Source organism: Halichoerus grypus, chromosome 9 (genome assembly GCF_964656455.1).
Source record: "Halichoerus grypus chromosome 9, mHalGry1.hap1.1, whole genome shotgun sequence".
Classification (NCBI taxonomy): Eukaryota; Metazoa; Chordata; class Mammalia; order Carnivora; family Phocidae; genus Halichoerus; species Halichoerus grypus.
In genome coordinates this window covers 134,864,935-134,887,386 of record NC_135720.1, presented here as the reverse complement: position 1 = coordinate 134,887,386, position 22,452 = coordinate 134,864,935, and the positions used below count along the sequence as shown (strand labels likewise).

At 42.9% G+C, this 22,452-nt stretch overlaps 1 protein-coding gene across 5 annotated transcripts in view; it reads left to right on the top strand.

Moving 5' to 3' along the window:
• KIF13A (kinesin family member 13A) overlaps positions 1-22,452 on the top strand; it is a 206,778-nt gene that overhangs the window by 111,352 nt on the left and 72,974 nt on the right. For all 5 annotated transcript variants that reach the window (XM_078055730.1, XM_078055727.1, XM_078055728.1 and 2 more), the window contains exons 5-9: positions 8,797-8,889; positions 9,745-9,925; positions 12,519-12,606; positions 14,107-14,241; positions 15,023-15,135. In XM_078055730.1, coding sequence (XP_077911856.1) covers positions 8,797-8,889; positions 9,745-9,925; positions 12,519-12,606; positions 14,107-14,241; positions 15,023-15,135 — 610 coding nt within the window. The remainder of the gene's footprint in view (positions 1-8,796; positions 8,890-9,744; positions 9,926-12,518; positions 12,607-14,106; positions 14,242-15,022; positions 15,136-22,452) is intronic.

Genomic DNA, 22,452 nt, shown 5'->3' with positions numbered 1-22,452 from the left:
AGGTTTAACTTCCCTACATGGGACAGTTTCTGAGTTGCCCTATTTGGGAGAGGGATTTGCTGAAGCCTGGTCCACGTTAGGCATTTCTCCCCACTGCACGTATATGTGGAGAACCTGTCCGGTCTTGCACTGTCCAGGTGCTCTGATTTGGACCTAGGCCACCTGCCAAGCCCAGACTCATCAAAATCACTGAGGCTGTCAGCCCTGCTTAGAGGTAGAAAAACATCCTCACCCAGCAAGCAGACCCAGGAGTCCCACATCACAAATACTGAGCTCAAACATTTTTTTCCCCACTCTAACTCCAAAGAGAAAAGACAGGGAAACAGGAGACTCTATTTACAGTGATAAAAAGTATTGATCGTGTTGAAATCTTGAATGCTTTTCCATGTTCCTGCTTTAGAAGATGAGAAATATTCCATGCATATGTCCTGTCTGACCTTGTATTGCCATGCTTACTGTTTTATTCAGCCATGATCTCTATGTGACTGCCTTGTTTAATGTAGATTTTAAATAAGACCGGGGTTATGCCTTCCCATTGTGTTCTCCCATTTCTTAGAACACAGCCCCCGTAACTGACCCTGTGCCTCTCTGGTGGTCAGGTATTAGGCATATGAATGGTACGTGCATTTTCTCTTCCATCCCTGGTTGGTGTTCTGCTCGGGGCCCTGCTATGGAGAGAGAATTACCTTGGTTACTCAGTTGCCAACGCACACACGTAACAGCTTTGAATACGTTGCTGCGGTCCCCAACAGGGACAAGTGATGCACGAGTGTAGAGACTCAGATCTGTATTATATATGTGACTTAGGGTTGGGTGGGTCAGGTGTATAACCTTGGTTGCAGAAATTCCATACAGGGGTCCTCTCTGCTGTTGTGATACTGTATTCCAGATTGCTTTGGGCATGCCTATGTGTTAAGACTTATGCATATAGTTTTGTGTGTGTGTGTGTGTGTGTGTGTGTGTGTGTGTGTGTGTGTATGCACAGTTCTAAGCATAAACCCCTATATACAGTTGTAAGCATAAACCCCACAGGGGAAATTGGCATCTTCTTGGTCATGGTTATTAACAAGTGAGGTCAGGTTTGCCCTGTGGATTCCCTGCACCAGACACATGGAGCTGCCATGTGTAGAAGGATCATGTGCTGAAAAGCCACAAGCCTCTTGGGTTTGACAGTGCTGTGGCTTTGCTTGGTTTGTCTGGGATAGAAGCAAATACTCGTAGATCCTCCTGCTTCCCACACGACTTTTGAACTTTCCCTCTCCGGCTGGTGCGCATTCCCCTAGACAGACAGCTGCTTTCTCTTTGAGGGTGAGGTATGGGCAGGAAACATGTAGGTGAAAATATTGCATCTTTTATGGGCTCCCTGATTCCCACCATCCAACATAAACAGCCCCATTGTTTTGCATAGTGAGCTTCAAAAAGCAGTTGGCAAGTCGTTTTTTTTTCCTATGCTGAAAAAGGAGACCTCTGTGTTTAAAAAATAGAAACGAACAAAGCAGGAAAACGTTAGTCTTTTGGATCAACGAGACTCTCCTTAACAGACCATATAAGGGTCTTCGATATTTAATGTCTTCTCTCTATCACAGAGTGAAGTGTACCCCCATTTGTGTGTCACGGAGAGCTGGTTGTGTTGGGGAGGACGGGAGGCTGTATAGAGTCCCCAGGGCATTTTTGGGCTTTGGTTGACAGTCTGACCCTTTTACAGTGGTTTCCTACCAACCCAGTGATGCCCTTGAAAGTTCCCAAACCGAAGCATTGATTAACCATAACCCCAGCCAAGGAGTTCTACAGCTCAAAGGGCACCAGTTAGAAAAATCAGGGGAAATATATAGAGGGTGTTTCTATTCACAGTTTTATTGATAGGATTTATTATGTTGGTTTTTGCCCCCTATACCCTTCCAAGATTATGTTACGAAAGAAAAGTAAATATTTTTCCTCCACTGGACAGTATAGGTTGGCATATCTTGTCCCAAATAATACTGTTTTTTTTTCCTCTCCTTACAAGCCCCAACATAACACACAAACACACGTACAGACATACATGTACCCCCAACACACATACATATACCACAACACACACGCACACATACATACCCCCACACAACCCAGCACACGTGCACCACACGTACACCCCAGCACACACACACACGCATATGCCCAGCACATATATAACCCCTTATACACTCACACACACACACACACGCGTATGCCCAGCACATATATAACCCCTTATACACTCAACACACACACACACACACACACACACACACGTATGCCCAGCACATATATAACCCCTTATACACTCACACACACACACACACACGCGCGTATGCCCAGCACATATATAACCCCTTATACACTCAACACACACACACACACACGCGTATGCCCAGCACATATATAACCCCATATACACTCAACACACACACACACACACACGCGTATGCCCAGCACATATATAACCCCATATACACTCAACACACACACACACACACGCGTATGCCCAGCACATATATAACCCCATATACACTCAACACACACACACACACACACACGCGTATGCCCAGCACATATATAACCCCATATACACTCAACACACACACACACACACACGCATATGCCCAGCACATATATAACCCCATATACACTCAACACACACACATACACCAATACATACAGAACATAACACCCCATCACCATTTTATACCAGTATATTTGCCCAGTAGAATTTTAGAAGTGGGAACTAGAGAAACAGCAGTAAGTGATTCCTTTAAAATCTTTTTCCTAAGAATAGGTGTCTTTTCTTTTATCTTTGAAATTGGATTACCTGACAAAATTGTTGCAAAGGCAAAGGAACTACTTTAAGGAAAAATAACTAGATGTTGACCTCCTTCTCTATACCAAAATTAATTATAGTTGATTAAAGATTTGAGGGATGATATTGATAATGGATATTAACTAAAATATACTCTAGACTTATACTGGCCAGGCACTGTGGTAAGTGCTTTACCTGTCTTGCCTTGTTAAATCATACCAGCGACCCAGTAAGGTAGCCACTATTATTCCTGACTTACTAATGAAGAAATCCAGAACTTGCCCGAGGTCCCACAGCTGGTAAGGAGCAGAGTTCAGGTTGGAAAATAATACTGTAAAAAAATAAAAACAACAGAACTAGAGGAAAATACAGGTGAATCCCTATATAATTTGGGGTAATAATAATACAAAAGGATTTTGGAAGCATAAACATATACTGTAGGGAAAAATCACAAAGGAGAAGATGAAAGATTTGAATATGGACAACCAAAAGCTTTTGTATGACAAAAACCAACATGAGACTAAAAAGTAAATGACAGACTAGGAAACAATATTTACAATGTAAAATAGACCAAAGGTTAATATATCCGTAATATGTGATAAGCATTTTTGGGGCACCTGGCTGGCTCAGTCGGAAGAGCATGTGACTCTTGATCTCGGGATTATGAGTTCAAGCCCCATGTTTGGTGTAGAGATTACTTAAATAAGTAAATAAATAAGTAAATAAACATAAACGTATGTATGATGAGCATTTTTAAGTTAAAAAAATCAATGACTAAACCAATCAATTTGTAAAAAGAAACATAGGACCCAAATAATCAATTTACTAAAGAATAAATACAAAGCGGGCAATCAACAAAGGAGAGGAAAATTGTAGTTTAGACAAAACCAGGAAGAATGATAATAGCCGTGTTGTTGAGGGTGCATTGCTAGAAGACACAGTAATTTGAGTTTTTGGAGTTTTGCCTGAAACTTGAAAACAGAAAAGTGCTCAGAGATAAATATGTAAGGATAAATATTGCAGAAAAAAGAAAAAGGAAATAATCTACATATCCATAATAGGGAACTGATTGCATCAGTTAAGCATACAATGGAAAGCTAAGTAGCTAGAAAAAATATTAATGTTGATATAACTTTGTAGAGGTGGCAAAGTGTTCATTATTTCTTATCTTGAAAGAGAATAAATTTCCCTTGAGACATGAAGCCATAGTGATAAAATGTATTGCAGTCTCTCTAGAATCCAGTCTTGCTTAGAATTGTAAAGATACATGAACTTAACAATAGTTCTTTGTGTTTATCCTTTTATAAATTGTGCTTCGAGGTAGTTATTTAAGGATGGAAAGGAGACGAATTCTTTCCAGAAACACAGTATAATTGTCTGCTACTTTTCCATATTCTATTTTGTATTTCCCAGAATTTTTTCCTTTCCTACTTATAACTAAAACTTTATTAAATATGATAAATCTGAAGTATATTCTGTCAAGCATAACTGTAAATATCTAACTAAGAGAACTTGACTTTTTGAAAAGCATATGCATATATTTAATGGAAATCAGAGAGACTAGTTTGGTTTTTTTCTGTCACATATATTTCATTTTAATGTCTGGGAGGTTACTGTGGGTGCCAGGAAAAGTATAATCTGTCATTTTTATCAAAATTATTCAATTAGTAGATACATATTAACACATCTACTCACGTCTACCCCCAGTGCCTTATGTAACCAAGGGTACTCTAGTCTTTAGGGGCTCATTAGAATTTCAAAAACAGTCATACTTTGACCAAAGTATAAACTCTAATGCAATTAAACCTTTTTTTTTTTTTAATTTTTATTTTGAAGTGATCTCCACACGCATTGTGGGGCTCGAACTCAAAACCCTAAGATCAAGAGTTGCATGCTCTACCAACTGAGCCAGCCAGACACCCCAAATGTTTCAAGTTAAACAAACAATATTTTGATGCCTCAGTCCTCACTAATGAGGAAGGGGGCCCCCAATTAAATACACTTTAGTCTGAGGACAGCTATGTCAACATATAGGAATAACTCAGGAAGTAAAAGTGCCTACTGTTTGACAGGTACTGTGCTAAGATTCAACAACACCTATTTTTAAAGCTCACAGGATGTCTGGGAGGCTCAGTCAGTTGGGCATCTGACTCTTGATTTCAGCTCAGGTCATGATCTCAGAGTCGTGAGATCGAGCCCCGCATCAGGCTCCGTGCTAAGTGTAGAGTCTGCTTGAGATTCTCTCTCTCCCTCTCCCGTTGCCCCTCCCCCCTCAAATGAATAAATAAATAAAATCTTTTAAAAAAAGAAACTGGCAATCCAGTGGTAGAGAAAAAAATGGAAAAAAATAGTGGGGTATAATAAGATCTAGAGTTTGTAAAAACAAACAAACAAAACCACAAAGACCAGACATGGGAGTAACTGACTCCTGGTGTCGTGCAATCTGAGTCACCGATGATGGGTGAACATCTCCTTTAACATTCAAGAGGCAGTACAGACAGACCCAGGCCCTGCCACTCACTGTCTGTGTGATCTTGGACCAATGACTCCCCTTTAGAACCCCAGCCTCCTTACAGATCCCACTGGCCCTGGGGTCTGCAAGGATTCAATGATACAAAATACGTAAAGTGCATTGCTATTGGGGCAGTGGATAAAAATTAATTCTCTTCTTCTTAGTTGCACAAATAATAAAAGTATACAGGTTTAAAAGGTTAATTTATCCGGGCACCTGGGTGGCTCAGTCAGTTAAGCGTCTGACTTCGGCTCAGGTCATGATTACAGGGGTCTGAGATCGAGCCCCGTATCAGGCTCCCTGCTCTCCCTCTCCCTCTGCCCCTCTGCACCCCACCCCCACTTGTACTCTCTCTCTTGCTCACTCTCTCTCAAATAAATAAAATCTTAAAAAAAAAGTAAAAGGTTAATTCATATCCTCTTTAGTATTTGTAGTAATTTAGACATAGGCAAAACCAATTTATTCATGGTATTTTTATATCCTGGAGAATTCTTTAATCATTTGGTTTATTTTTTTTGTGCAATTTTAGTGTATATATCCTATCCTGGAAGGTTTTGTGTTTTTTTTCCCTTGACATGTCATAAACCTATTTCATGTAGCTCTGTAGCATTCATTCTTGGTTTTTTTGACTAATGCTCTTTAGTTTAAAAAACCATTCGTACCAAGGGAAAAAAGAATTGCGATTTTCCTTTAAGAGAATATGGAGGGGCTCCTGGGTGGCTCAGTCAGTTGAGCATCTGACTCTTGGTTTCGGCTCAGGTCATGATCTCAGGGTCGTGAGATCAAGCCTCACATTGGGCTCCACACTCAGCAGGGAGTCTGCTTGGAGCTTCTCTCCCTCTGTCCCTCCCCCCACTCACTCTCTTTCTCTAAAATAAATCTTTAAAAAAAATAAAAATAAAAGAATATGGAGAAAATAATTCCTCATACTTCCATCCTACTCAGCCTCAGGAGGAAAAGCTAGAAGTACTGCATCTCACCCCCTAACATAGGAAGAGAGAGGTTCCTGACTAAGTGGCCATAGGCCTTTGCATGGCCGTGGTCGAGCTCTGACCACAGTGCTCCCTGCAGTCGAGTCCTTCAGTCAACTCAAGTTCTTGCTTTTTTTCAAGTTACTAAATAGGATTGAAATCAAGAGTTACCAGCAGGATGTTTGACCTGGCCAGGTCTTAAAGCATCTTGTCCCCACCCTCACCCCCTTTCTGAGGGGGACTGGTTAACCAGGGTGGAACGATGCCACGAGATGGCTCCGTTTGTCTCCTTGTGCCAAGAAAGCAGTGCCTTCAGCACTGCTGGCGGCACTTGGGTCTGGCTGAGGACCACGGTCGGTTCTCACAAGCCTGAGCGCAGGCCGGGTTTAATCCCTAAATTCTACACTGCAGGGCTCTGCTCCAGATTTAAGGCCTGCCTTTTGGCGTGGGCCTTGGGGGGAGTACACGTGGAATAAGGAAGATCCTTTGAGAAAACGTACAGGAAAAAAGTACTGATATAGTAGATAAAAATTTTGACATTGCCTTATTCTTTTTGGAGTGTGTGTGTGTGTGTGTGTGTGTGTGTGCACACGCACACACATCTGTAGCTGGTCTTCACAACAAACCTGTGCATTTAGGAGTGGTTACACCCTTTTTAAAAATCCACATATTACGCCAACATGTTCTGAATACCCCTTAGGTACCAGGCTCTGTGCTAAATGTTAGAAGTCAGAATTAGAGAAATAAGGTTATGTAAATCTGTTATTTTTTCTTCCAATTCATTTTTTTCAACTCTAGTGCCCATCAATTGATCTTTCACACTATTTGACATAAGTTTTTTACATTATATGTATACGTTAAAGGTATTGGAACATGACTTTTGTTAAACTCAGCAATGTTTTTGAATTTTAGCATTGTTTACACACACAGGTGTGTTCTATTTGTTTTTTTTTTTTTTACATGGTTTGTAATATTCTAACATAGAAAATAGTCTCATTTTCCTTCTCTACTCCCTTACTAATGGGCATTTAACTTGATTCCAACTTAGAAAGTCAAAATAATGCTGCTGCGAGCATTCTGTTACAGGAGTCCCTTGCGGAATGTCTCGAGGGTGGGTGCCTCTCATTGGCTCCGAGTAGAGGCATATTCTCTCTCTTCTAGGTGCTGTCAGGTTTTCTTCAAGTGGCTGCATTATTTGAAAATGCCTGTATTTCCTCAGTCTAGCTGTATTGTTGCCACAATTTTATGTTTTGCCAACCTAATGGTTGGAGACATTACTTGTTTTGTGCTTACACATCTCTGAGAGTCCCACTGTGCAGCCGCATGTCCCGGTGTAACAAGAGACTGCCAGAATTAGGTCCAGCTTTGCATAAAGGAAACAGTACACCTGAAAGCTTACGTTATGTTGCGTTATTTCCAAATGTAAAAGCAATTGTCGTGTAAGATTAAAAAATAAAAAGTTCATTGGACTCATTTTTACAACATTTATTAAGCGTTTTGTGCCAGGCCCGAGGATTACAAAGATAAACAGATTATAGTCTCTGACCTCAATCAGGGGGTTCTCATTCCAGTGGAGGGAAGAGGTACTTAAACCAGTAGTTTTGGCAAATACCGTAATCGTGAAAGTTGGGGGCTATGAGAACACAGAGGAAGGAGAATACCATTTTAATTCTCTTAATGATGGGGAATGCATGTTAGAAAGTCAGAAATTTCAAAGGGTAGTAAATGCCACCTTAACTGTTTAAAAAGATTTTTACACCTGGGGCGCCTGCGTGGCTCTGTCGTTTGGGTGTCCAACTCTTGATCTCCATTCAGGTCTTGATCTCAGGATTGTGGGTTCGGGCCCCACATTGGGTGTGGAGCCTACTTTAAAAAAAAAAAAAGAAAAAGATTTTCACAGATGCTACTGGCTATGTAGTACATGACCGAAGACCCCCACGAGCTGCCGTGAGCTGTAGACAGGCTCACAGAAGAGAACTTGTCCTCGAACCCAGCATGGGAACCGCGGTAGAGGTGCCTATGCTCCACACATCACCTCCTCCAGCAGCGAACGGTTTCTCAGCATTTGGCATGCACTTAGCGTTGTGCTAGGTGCTTACATGTACCAAGATGAGTCTGACAACGTTCCTGCTCAGTGCAAGCTCAGAATCCAGATGGGGAGATAAGACCATTTATGTTTAATGATATTTTAATACCAGCTCATGAGAAGAAGCTGAACAGAATTTAAACGATCCTTCTGTATGGCCCACTGACCATGGAAAGGAAACTTTTATGCCTAGAGAAGTGTCTGAGAGGGAAAGAATGAGTAGAATCATGAACTGATCCAGGAACTGAGCTCTTAACACATAGCCCTACACATAGTAGGCACACAGTACACTTTTAACATCTTTGGATTGAGAGAATGTTGTTACTAACTGGGGCTCAGTTATTAATCCAAACATAACCAAGAAAAATCATTCTTTTCTTTTGTAATTTTTATTTTTTGTTTTGGTTTTTAGGTCAAGAAGTGGTTTTCAAGTGCCTTGGGGAAGGAATTCTTGAAAAAGCCTTTCAGGGGTATAATGCTTGTATTTTTGCATATGGACAGACAGGTAAGTAGCTGCTTTTATTTATAGCCAATGACATTAAATATGCATTTCTTAAAGTCTAGAAATAGAAAACACTTTGGGAAGTGATGGAAACATGCTTTCTGACTTTGTGGGTTTTGCTGAATTAGATGATCAAAAGTAACCCTCTTTTTGAAGGTTCAACAATTTTGATAATTGAGTAATTGAGCAAAGCTAGTTTCAAACTATTAAATGTCATTTTCCTAAATTATAGCTTTAACCTGTATTTGAAATAGAAAAATAATTACCACTTTCTCAGTATAAAGGTTATAGTAAAAAGCCATAGAACAACTCTTGGTATCATCCTATGTGGAGGACCTTCCCTGGGACACAGGAGTGCTAATGGATTATTAAACCGAGACTGTGGGGCAGGTGCTTGGAACGTGCAGAGCAGAAGTTCGCTAGGGGCTCAGCCGTTAACACTGCTTCAGCAAGAAAGTTAGAATAAGTCCCACTAATACTGCCTGTTGTCCCATCACAGGACAGCTATGAGACTCAGACAAGAGAACACGTATCAAAGCATTTTCACAAACATAAAATATTGTGGGGGTAAAGTACTGTCTGTGTTACTCAATAATGTATAGTTGACATTCACTATACATACTTCTCAAGATTACATATTCATAGTGGTTCTATTTGTAGGCATCCCTCCATCAAGCTGGAGGTTGTGAGCGTTACAGAAAGAATAGTAGCCTTGCTGTCCAGGGGCATGGGCGTGAGGCTGCGTTTGCCGCTTCTGCTCTGTGACCCTGGCAGATAAATGTAGAGACCTCGTCATGTGGAAGCATTATGTTTCACTCCCTCTGTGGTCCTCCTTCCTTTCTGCTTGCTCTTCTTCAGGTTCAGGAAAATCCTTCTCCATGATGGGCAGTGCTGAGCAGCTGGGCCTTATTCCAAGGCTCTGCTGTGCTTTATTTAAAAGGATCTCTCTAGAGCAAAATGAGTCACAGACCTTTAAAGTCGAAGTATCCTATATGGAAATTTATAATGAGAAAGTTCGGGATCTTTTAGACCCCAAAGGGTAAGTTAGTGATTGAAATTAAGCTTGTCATGGGAGTAATAATTGTAAATGATCCTTAAGTTAAAACTGCAAGTGAATATATTTATTTGGTCACTACTGTGGTTTCAGTTCATTCACTGAGAAGTCATCTGCTTCTCAAAGCCTACTGGTATACCCAGTATGTATGGTTGATCCTGTATTCATGTGTAAAGTTGCTTACGTATGCCATTTAAAAAGATATTTTTACTATCGGTATTATTTTTGCTACCATGGCTTGTTCATAAAAATTGAGTTAAGAATGACGCAGTGGTCCTCCGATTCATGTTGGAAGGCAGCAGCTCTACATTGGAGGTAAGTGCTGGAACCAGCCTGGACAAGCATTCTCTTCCTGGGCTGTGCGCTGGAATCATGTTGGGGGGCTTTTGAAGCATACACTGGCCTGAGCCCCACCTATTGAGACCATGATTCCGTGGCCCCAAGGGGAATCCCAAGCATGGGTATTTTTTAAAAACTAGGTGATAAAAACCAGATGAGTTTGATTCATAAAAAAATTTTTTTGCTGATTTAAAAATAATACATACTCATAGAAAATTTAGAAAATAGGCAAAGTATAAGAAGAAATAAAAATGACCTATAATCCCACCATTCAAAAATAACCATTGTTAATACTTTGGTGTATTTTGATCCTGTGTTTCAAGTCTCCAGGAGGCGGGGGGAGTGTTGAGCTCATTCTCTAAATTCAATTCAGTATCCTGAATTATTTTTAAATGCTTTTAGCAGCTGGTAATCAAGGGTATCATCATAAGATCGGAATTGTAGGTGATAAGGAAGTGAACCAATCATAGGAAATGTTTATATTGACTTTAAAGTTATTAACTATTTGCATATGAAAGAACATTTATAATACATGTAAGATACAAAGAATAATAAAATTGACCGTCCTACTTATCATTTGGCTTAATAAATGGAACATGACCAATATTTTGGAACCCCTTTATGATTCTCTTGGATTCCATTCCATTCCCTACCCTCTCCAAGGTAACCACAATGATGAATTTTACATTTCTCATTATCTTCATCCTCCTTAGAGTTTACACAGAATTTTGCACAATTTTAAACTTTGTGTAAGGGAGATCATAATATATATGTCCTTTGTTGACTTGCTGTTTTCTTCTTAATGATTCACTCATTCTGATACATGAAGTAATAATGCATTCACTTTTACTGCTCTTTGGTGTTTCATTGTATGATTATACCATAGTCTATCTCATCTGCTATCACTTGTGTGGTTTCTACTTTTTACTGCTACAGTGCTACTCTGAGCATTCTTGTACAGTTCTCTGGGTGTGCAAATGTAGGAGTTCCTAGGGAATACATCTGGGGTGGACCTGTGGGCAACAGGATACTGAATTTTTGGCGTTAGGAGGTCCTGCCTAATTGTCTTTCAAAGGACTCGTACCAGTTCACAGCCCACCAGCAGTGTACAAGAATGCCCTGTGTGAGACACCATCACAGGCACTTGATACTGTGCTAGGTTACTTTTTCTGGCTCCAGAATAGCATTCAAGAATCTCTGGTTGTGCAAGGCGAGTGAGTAGAGTCTCAGATCCGTGTGCATCCCGCTAGCTCTCTTGAAGATGTGCATTTGATCTGCCCCCATTTAGAGTACACAGAATTGCTTGTTGTCACATTGAATTCTTCATCAGTAAAGGCAGTAAAACCTACTTTGTAGGTTACTGTAAGATTAAATGGGATAACTAAAAAGTTCTTAGGGAACAGTGCCATGACTTTGGGAAGCACTCAGTGATCCTTAGTTCCGTTTTTCCACACTTAAGTGATGCCAAACATCGACACTTGATTTGAAAGGTGATCAATATCTGATGCAATGGAAAAGGTGACAAATGCAATATACTCATAATATATATAGATTTGCTTTTAATCTCAATATGTGTTGATAAGCTTTAAATGGGTCCCAAACCAGGTTTGTCATTTAAAAATTTTAAGAAGTCTTAAAGTGTTCACCAGCAGAGCCAATTCTAAATATAGGATAAATATCAGTAACTGCAAACAATTGCTTTCCTGCTCTATCACTTTCTGTATAAAATTGTTAGCATAGAAGCAGCATAAATCAGTTCAGCCTTAAAGATGCAAATTAAAATACTTTAATATTGTTCACTACTTGATCAAAACCTTTAGACATGATTTACTGAAACTGGGAGTGTGCTTGTGTATGAAATAATCTTAAGGTTAAATTTAATTCTGCATGTTCTTTCCTTTGTTTTCTTTCCTTCTTCTTTTTTTTTTTTTCCTCCTGTTAAAACTGAAGTTCATCGACTAAAGCAAGCAAGTTAGCTTACCCTCGAATTCTGTGTGCTGGCTGTTTAGTTTGGGAGTAGAGATAGAATGTTTTAAATAGTAAGTTACTTTAAATAGAAATCAGAGTATAAAAGACATTCCTCATAAGGAATGCTGTTTTCCTAATCCAAATAAAGTAGCTTTTAGAATATTTTTTGATCATTAAAAAAATTGCAACCTTAGTTTTTGAGTACCTAAAAAGAAAGAAAAGCTTCCCAGTTTGGTCTGATTCATTCATTCCTATTTCCTTCCTCCCAAAGGAATAGACAGTCTCTTAAAGTTCGAGAGCATAAAGTTTTGGGACCATATGTAGACGGTTTATCCCAGCTGGCTGTCACTAGTTTTGAGGTAAGTGTCATTAAAAAAAAAAAAGTAAACTGAAATGTGTAGGTAATGTTGAGTGTATTTTTATGTGTGTGCTTCGTAGCATATTGGTACCATGCATGGTCCAGAAACCCGGTAGCAACACACCCTACACGGAAAGAAAGGGCTTCAGCCTGCTTTGTCGTGAAGGCGACACACCCTACACGGAAAGAAAGGGCTTCAGCCTACTTTGTCGTGAAGGCGTGATGGTGCAGCCAAGAGGCTCACCAGTGTGAACTGCTGAGTATTTTCTTTCATGCCACCTTGTTGAAACTCTTCTCCCCAAGGTTGTCAGTGACGTCCTTCTAGAGAAACCTGGACGCACATAAGCAGCGTTGGGTAATCCATTCATTCCCTTCCTGCTGACAGGATCTTCTGTGCTCATTTCCATTATTTTCAGTCTTCTGGTTCTATTTTTCTGAGTCGCTCCTCTCTCCACTGACGGACCCGTCTCCTTTTCCTGCTCCTTGACTTGTATGCCTTTTTACATCCCAACTTGATGTTTTAGCCTTACTTCTATTGTCATTGCTTCAGAAACCCCCCAAAACGGCCCACTCTGTGTTGCTGGAGAATGCCGGCCCAAGAGTGCGTGAAGCTGTCCTCTGCCTAGTCATTCTCTCTGGGGCTTGTGGCCGTCCCACCATCCCCTCCGACTCAGTATGACAAAAATTAATCTGTGAGCTAACTCCCCCCGGCCATTTAGATGAAGACATTTTTAGTATCACTCAAATGAGAAACAGAGTACAGCCATCACTTTAAAAGCACCTAGATTCTGAAATGAAGGGAAACCTCTCTGGCGTAAAGGTGCTAAAAGTCAGCACCTTTGCTCAGGTGTGTGGCTCACAGCTTAGTGTGGTCGGGGTCCGTGTTCATCTCACCCTATTAGTAAGAGCCAAGGAGCTTGTGATTTGCATCCCCGCTCTGCCTTACTAGATGTGGGAGAAGTTACTTGAGCTCTGTGAACGTCCGTGTTCTGTGGGTAACATCAGGGGAATACTTGTTTATTATAAAGTTCATGCATCTGACATGTGTAAGAGCCCGTGGGTTCTAGGTGTTCAAAGATGAATAAGGAGCGTTCCCTGCCGAGGCGGCGACATAAACAAGAGGTCGATAGCTCTGTAGAGTCGTTAAGCACAGGAGAGTTACAATCACCTAAGGTCACGACCTTATAGTGAGTTTCTAGAGTGCTCCATAAACGTTAGCTCCTTTCTCCCCCAGGAACTTGCAAAGGGAAAAAAGAGGCGCCAAACAGAGAAAGGGGACAATTGCGGGATGGCCAGAATGGGGGGAACATTTCATATTCCGGAAGGCGGTGAGAGAGGTGGAGGCTCACCCGCTTCGCCACGGAAGGCAGACGGGGGGGCGGTCCTTACGGGAGGGCGGGGCCGAGCACGTCCCGGGCTTGTAATTAATCCGTGCACCTGCGGGGCAGGACTGCATTCCCGTGTTTGCGCTTATCCTGTGTTCCTTCTGCTTTGCTTGTAGGATATTGAGTCATTGATGTCTGAGGGAAATAAGTCTCGGACGGTAGCTGCGACCAACATGAATGAGGAAAGCAGCCGCTCCCATGCTGTGTTCAACATCGTAATCACACAGACACTTTATGACCTGCAGTCCGGGGTGAGGGCCTGGGGAGAGCCTTCAGTGCAGGAAGAGAACGCAAATACCCTGCAGGGGTGAAGGGTTTCATGGGTGGATTTTATGCTGGCTTTGCTGCTTACTAAATAAGCTACTTTACTTAAATCGTTCAATTTATCAGGTCTTCCTTTATATATAACTTTTTTTTTTAAATTGGGTTTCTTGTGTAAACTCCCTGAACAGCATGATGATGTCACCATACAGCTTTTAATATGTATCCTTTCATCCCGAAATTCCCCTAAAAACAACGGAGTCTACCTCATAGCCATTAAGGGCTATTAAGGAGGAAACCACAACATTTAGCCTAAAGAACACTTTTTCAAAAGAAGAGGCATTTGACCTGAATATGCAGGAATCCTCACGTGTTTCCTCAGAGGCACAGAAAATCCCCGGCTCTCTGACCGCATCCTGGAAAGCTGAGCGGGCTTGCTGCCCAGCTACAAAGTAGACGCGCACCGGTCCGGATTGGACTGTGATGGGGCGCCTGGCTGACCCAGGTAGACGAGCATGTGACTCTTAATCTCAGGGTCGTGAGTTCGAGCCCCACTTGGGTGTAGAGATGACTTGAACGAATAAAACTTCAAAAAAGTAAAAATTAAAAAAAATAAATTTGACCATGAAATCGCGAGTCCACCTAGCTCCTCCGCTGCCCTATTGTGGGGGCAGGGCTACTCCGGCTGCCCTCAGTTACCGTGCAGACATCGGCGTGGACGTGTGCATTTGCACTCACGTGTGTTGTTTCTCTCTTGTTCCCTGCACCCAGAACTCGGGAGAGAAGGTCAGTAAGGTCAGCCTGGTGGACCTGGCGGGTAGTGAAAGAGTGTCCAAAACAGGAGCTGCGGGAGAGCGACTCAAAGAAGGCAGCAACATTAACAAGTAAGGTGGCCGGTGGGCTCGGGTGCCACACTGCAGCCGCACACCCAGCTTCCCCTGTGTCCGGGGGTGGGGAGCGGGGCTTGTGGCCCTGGAAGGGAGCAGATGGTTCTGGTGGCAGGTGCTTCTGAGTCTGTGTAGCTTTAGTAAATGGAGTTGAAGAAAACCAACAGCCCTACCTCTCCTGAAATGCATGAGGTTTGTGTGAAGCTATGCGTTGCAGCCCTGTGCGTGTCATCATCATGTCTAATGTAATCTCAGGTACATGCCAGTCACAGCCCTTGTCACTCAAATCATATCTTAAATTCACCTGAGAAGCTTGCTCTGAAAAGAAAACCTGCTTTGACTCCCTTTGTACAGCTGATACTGTTTAAACATCAGTGCCTAACAGAATTGAACAGTTGCTGGATCGCTGCCACACTGAAATCTCACATTGTGCCTTGGGAGCCTGCGGTGCGCCCAGTGCTGTCCTGGGGGCTGGAAGAGAGCGGGGTGGTACGGGCTGTGTAGGAGTTTGCCAGGCAGACAAAGGAGATGCCGGCAACGGGCACAGAGGGCACAGCAAACGCACAGACAAGTGGAGGACTTGTTCTTTTCAGTAATGCAGTATCCCAGGACGGCTCCTGCCATGCCAGAGGGGTGTTTGCTTTCCCGCTCAAGAGGGAGCAGAGTTTGTGTTTAAGAGTGTGAAGTGTCAAGTCAGACTGCCAGAGTTTCGTCCTTCCCTTCACCTCTCTGTGCTTTCTTTTTCTCATCTGTAAATGGGGATCGTAACAGTCCCTACTTCATAGACTTGTTGGAGCTTACGTGCCCAGGATGCGCTTTGAACAATGCCTGGCTCGAACTGTGCACTGAATCAGTATTAATTGCTGTAGCTAATATTTTTATAATCTGTGCAGATAGCATGATCATTATCATTATTCCAAGCTCAGCAGAAAGCAGTTGAGTTTGTACTTGTAACATCTCTCTGTTGAGACATAATAACTTGGGTTTCGTTTAGGACAGAAGGTGACAAGAGGCAGTCTATGCAGGAACGTGTTTGTGCAGCTTGCATTTTAAAATGACGCGAGCACATTATAATTTTAGTGTGCTGAAGTTTAAAATTAGAAGGGAAATATCACCCCCTCTATCAGCTGGACACAACAGCACTCACCGCAGAGACTGCTGCTTTAGGGAGTTAATCTTCCAGTCATCCTGTCTCCTGCTCTAATAACAAAGGGCTTGGCTGTATTTCATGACCAAGCACTGTAGGAGCGCAGGCCGGCACCGCAGCTCGGCCCTCCACAGTGAGCTCAAGGGCGGGGATGGGAAAGCAGAAATGGGGGTATGAGGGAGCAGGTATCAACGAAAAGATTGTCACCTGTCCGGGGAGATGTGTTTACTGGTGCTAAGCCATGCCAGCCCTTTGCCTTCTGGCTGGGCTTGTGGGAAAACACTAGGAGTTCTGTGCCGAGAATTTGTGAGAATGTAGAGTACGGCTGGCTTTGCTGTATAATGATCGCTAACTTATGCTGACCTCTTAGTGTGTTCTGGGTGCTGTTCTGAATGCTCCATATGGAATCACTCGTCTGATCCTCACACCAGCATTGGGGGGGGGGGGTCTGTTATCCCTATTTTACAGAAGAGGAAACCAAGACAGAGAGGGGGTTAAATAATGTGCCCCAAGTCTCAAAGCTCTAAGCGTGGATCTGGATTTGGCTGCAAGCAGTCTGGCCCCAGAGCCCCGTGTAGTATGTGGGGTGACAATGTGTTCTGTTTGCCTGCAAGAGTCCTAGCTGATACTTTGGTCCCAGAGTAAACGTTAATAGTGCCCTCTTAAATTTGGGCACTGAATTATGTACTGTCCCAAATCGGACTACCTCGAAGCCACATAATAACATGATTTAGATCCCCCGGCGACTGTCTTCCATAATGCCTTACTGAATTGCATCAAATGCTCTCAGCATCCTGCTGTTTACTTATATACTAGCTCTTTCACAAATGAATATGTGGATTTCCTACTACTAGTCAGTGAGATCTGATCTTCATTTTGGGGGTTCTTTACAGTTATCAGAGCACTTTCATGTGCATTATTTCATGTGAGGCTCCTAATAGGTATTTTTATCTCTGTTTATAGATGAGGGAACTAATGCTTGGAGACATTTAAGTAATATGAATAAAAGCTGAGCGGACATTTATTAAGTCTCTGCTATGTGCCTGGCGCTGCATTAGATGCTGGCGATGCAAAAGAAATTTAGATATTCTTGTAGACACGACTGCCTCCCCACCCACCCCCCAAATATGCCCTAATCCTGATCCTAATTCCCAAAACTTGTGCGTGTGTGACAGTGCAAGGCAGAGAACTTGGCAGATGTGATTAATTTAAGATTTTGAGATGAGGAGATTATCCAGGTGAGCCTGCTCTAAGAGCAAAGCTCCTGAAAAGTGAAAGAGGGAGGTAGGAGGCCCAGAGCTGGTCAGAGTGATGTGGGGTGAGAAAGCCTTCACCTTCCATTTCCCGTTTGATGGTGAAGGAAGGGACCGTGAGCCAAGGAACGCAGGCGGCCTGAGGGAGATGGAGCAGGCAGGGCGACAGTCTGTCCTGACGGCCTCCAGAAGGAGTGCAGCCCTGCTGACACTTCTTAGCCCAGTGAGACACGCTCTGGACTTCTGGCCTTCCAGAACTATAAGATAATAGCTGTAATAGCTTCGTGTTCTGTTAAGCCACCGAGTTTATGGTTATTTGTCACAGCATGATGGCTGCCCTTGAGGAGCACACAGTTGAGGACAACAGGAGGTCACTTCATTTGAAAAAATGAAAGGAAGGAGGATTTTTGGGGGGTGGGGCCAGACAACGCTGTGAAATTCTACATAAGCCAACACTGAAGCATGGAACTATTTTTTTTTTATGACACCTTTACCAGCCTGTGGATGTTTGCCGAGTTGGTCTTGTGCTTTTCCCAAAATAACTGGCTCAGAGGGACTAGAGTTGCCTCTGAATCTTTTCCACTATGCCTTAGTCCAGGGCTGTTTTCTTTACCCCACACACCTCTCTGGTCTCCCCGAGTAGGTGCACATGCCCCAAGAGCCCACTCCGGACCCAGGTCTCCAGTAGGTGTCCTCCAGGTTCTCATTGTGGTCATGGGGACGTAGCATGCACGGGACATCTTGCCATTACACGGTGCCCTGACGTCTGCAGAGGTGTGTGGGAGACCTTCATGGAAATGGGCCCTCCATCCCTTGCCTGCCATTCCAAAATCCGGAATGCTCTGAACAAGCGCTTTTCTTTTTTTCTTCACAGCTTACCTGTTGGTAGAGCCTCACCGGAACTCTCGTGAGGCTGTCTGTAGTCGTTATCTGCGTTCAGAGTGTTTGTTTACTCATTTAGCGTGGCCATTTGTAAGTTTAGCCACAGAAATGCTGGTGGGTTTTATTACGGCCTGCTGTCCCAGATCTGTCCGTGGTGGTCATGTACAATGCAGGCAGTGCACTTCCTAAATTCAAAGTATTCTGCATTTCCATACCCACGTGGCCCCAAGGGTTTCAGACGAGGGGTGCTCACCTGTCCCTTTTTGATCCGTGAAGCCAGTATGTATTGGGCACTGGCGGTGTATGAGAGCACGGGGAGGAGTAGCCGGGGCTCTGGCCTCGGGAAGGTCAGGATCCGACGGGGAAGGACTGAGGGCTGGCATGACCACATTCAGGCCGTGGGTGCAGCGGGAGCCCAGGGACGACGGCCGGAAAGTTCGGGGAGGGCGGAATTTCTAGCCGAGTGACCTCTGTGTGCCTCAGTTTTGTCAGCTGTAAAACATGGCTGAGGAAACAGCCCTGTGAGCAGGGCTATTACGGGGATTAAATTAGTTACTATTAGTAAGTGCTTCTTAGAACAGGGCCCAGCATGTAGTAAGCTCTGTAGTAGAGACACAGGTAAAATAAATAATAAATTGAAAGGGCTGCCTGATAGCTCCACAGATGGCTTTTTAAGCCTTAAAACCAGTGCCCCGTTGAGTGCTAAAATTAAAGAAATCTCTGACATGTTTCCTAAGCTTTCTCTCGGCCTCCTATTTGGGCTTCTTTTGATGGAACATTAGTAATCCTCTTAAGCAGACCTGTCAGGGACTTCACAGAGACATTAGTGTCTGCTTAATGGGCTATGGATTTAGGAGCTTCATCTCTCCTTAAGCTCTTAAGAGCTTTAAAGCACACATTATTCCTTCATTTGCAGAGCTGAGGCAGGGCATGGCTGCACCACCATGGCCTGTGCAGGGTGTGGGGGGAATAGGTCTGTAGACCATCCTCACAGGGCAGTACATCTGAAAACTCAAGGCTGTTGCTCCACCTGTCTGTTGAGGGTGGAGTGAGGAAGTCTGTCCCTGCCACCAGAGTCCGGCGGGCCAGCTTCTCGGAGCGCTCATTCAGATCATGGGGCGCTCGCTAAAACCCCTGGGAATGTCATTGAAAATGGTTCCATCTTAATCTCAGCAATGGCCAGTTATTAAATGCCAGCAATGTCCATCTAATGAGTATCACTCCTGGTCTCAGTTCGTTTCAATCACTGTGGTTGATAATAAAGTATATATGAACCATTTCCCCAAATGGGTTCTACTCAACATTTGTTCTAGGGATACAAATATATGTTATTCTTAAGATTCTGTCAAATAATTTATGTTACAATGTAATAAATTATAAGCACAGTATTTCTAATGTGTCATGTGACTCAATCCTCTTTTTTTTCTTCTTGAGTACTTCCCATGACTCTTAATCATTTCTTCTCGGCAGTCTCGCTTAACTGGGTATTGCCTGCATAACCGAACATGAACTCGTACCTGGGGAGAGTAAAAGTGGCCTGGTTCTGTCCATTATTCAAGGGTTGGTGGGGGTCCTCATCAATTTACCACTTACACATTGCAGGGTCCAATCTGAATAAACATCTTTGCATTTAATATGAGAGACCCACAAAGGACAGATCAAAAATCTCCTTGGGAGGCAGTAGCCACATGTTCTGGGGCATGTGACATTGTGACTTCAGTGTTTCTCAAAGCAATTTTGGGAAATACTAGTTCCTCGAGTGGCTCTGGGAAGAAAAGGATCCTTGGACAAATAATTTTGATAAAGGCTGCTTAAAAAAAAATCTCCCTTCGGAGATTCACGAATCCTATATAGCTGTAACTTAGTCCCTGAACTTTTTTGATGACAGAATTATAGGTATTACATCTATTAAAATCTCCAGAACAAATAATCAAAAGAACTCATTTTGGGAGATGTTCGTGTGTCCTTGATTTCACCACGGCACTTGAAACGGAAGGGAATGGTTCTTGTTAGACGCACTTTGCTGGATTTGAATGACTCAAATCGGCCACCGGAAACCAGTGGGGGGTGGAACGAGGCCTGTTCTGCATGATCACAGCTTTCCTTCCTCTCCTGCCATGAGATGGGATTGTCCTTGCCCCTGTTTTGCCAAACGTACTCTTTGCATTTCGCCTTTACTGTTAAGAGTGGAGACTTAACTGGGGAAAAGTACTAACTCAAGTCCACTAACTTCATCATCTTTCAACTAATTCTTTAAAAGGCAAGGATTGCATTCTGCTGTAAGCAACAGCTATAGTGACGACCAGATGATGGATTCCTTTTCCTCACTTTCAACAAGAGGTCCAGAAGCTGGTATAGCACCTCAAAAATGCTGTCAGGCACCCAGCTCGACAAACCTTAGTGTGTGTTCACGTTGTCCTCATGACCTCAAGATGACTCTATCATTCCAGGCATTGTAGCCTTATCTGTGTTCCACACAAGAGGGGGAAAGGAAGGGCAAAGGACCACTGGCTTCTGGCTTATGTCTACAGAATATGTACCTTTTCTACCAGAACAATAGCTTTCTTGGAAGCCCCACCCAGTAATGTCACCCTGCATCTCATTGGCCAGAGCTGTGTTTCATGGCTTCCCAGAGCTGCAGAGGACTCTGAAAAGTGGAGTTTTTAGCCCAGCATTAGCTTCCCAGCAAAATCAGGGCTCTGTTAGCAAGTAAGAAAGGCAGAAGGGATATTGGGCCAACATCCACAGAGAGTACCAAAGCCAGCATTGAATCAGTCCTTTTTAGAAAGAGATCCATGTTCTGTCCTTCAGTGTATTTAGACTCAGTTTCACTCAGTGGAGATATTGACTGACCGATTTTTGTAAGCCAGGCACAGTAATGGTACGATGTAGAATGGTCTCTGCTCTCAAAGCAGTCACAACCTTAAGTAGAAAGAGATAGAGAAATATATATGCAGGTAACTGTAGCAAGGTTTAATAACTAACTACTGCACTTACGACCTTAGAAAAAGATCATTAGAAAAATAGGTAAAATAATATATTTGAAATCCATCCTGGGGAGTATAGATAACTCACATCATATCTACTCCTAAGGGAAGGAATCTGGTGGTTTGGGTTTCAAGGGAAACTATGGAGATTGGAGGAAGGTGCAGAAAAGGGAAAAAAACGAAAACCAAAAACTGAATTATGACCATGTTCTTCTCACTGATTTTATTTATTGGAGCTGCTTTTATTTTGTTTTTGATCCTCCTAGTTTTATTTACTTTCTTCTTAATCTCAAATTCTCCATTGTTAGAGTAGATAGGTAGATTTTTAAAATTTCTATCTTAAAACATGGCTATCTGTTCACAAATCGTTATCTCCTAGCCTAATCCTTCTGTCCTCTTCACTCAGCCTCTCCTCATTTACTCTGTGCCCACTGCCCCAGCCCAAGAACTTATGGAAAGGTTAGGAGTTTCCTTACTGTCTCCATCTCCCTTAGGTTCAGGGAAGGAGCTGTACTTTGGTAGAATTAGAAAGATTCCTGGAGCAATTTTTTCAGCCCCTCAAATTGGCAAACAGCTCCACGCTGTCCTGGAAACCTGAGCTGCCCATTTGCCTCCAGCATAAGACAGCGCTAGCAGGATCCATAATTTGTGATTTCATTATATTCTTAAACTCCCTAGGAATAAAGTTACTGTTAGAATAGGTAAACCCACTGTTCACTTTTCACACACAGTTTTTGAGGTCCCACAAGCCCCTGGATCATTGCTCCCAGGTGGAAGGTAGCAAGGAGGGGTGGCGTGGCCCCCTGGTCACTGGGCGACCTGGTTACCTCTCACCCATCGGGGCAGTCCCCTCACCCTGCAGTTTTTTTCTTTTTGCGCCAAAGGGACAGTAGGTTGAGAGAGAGTTCTTGTTTTGAATGTGTGCACACTATCAGGTAAAAAGCTTCCACTAGTGATAAGCTTCCCTAACTGGCTAAGTTACAGAGCTAAGTACACACAAAAGGGATTCGGGAGGCCCTTATCTGCCACGCCCCAGAGTCACGTG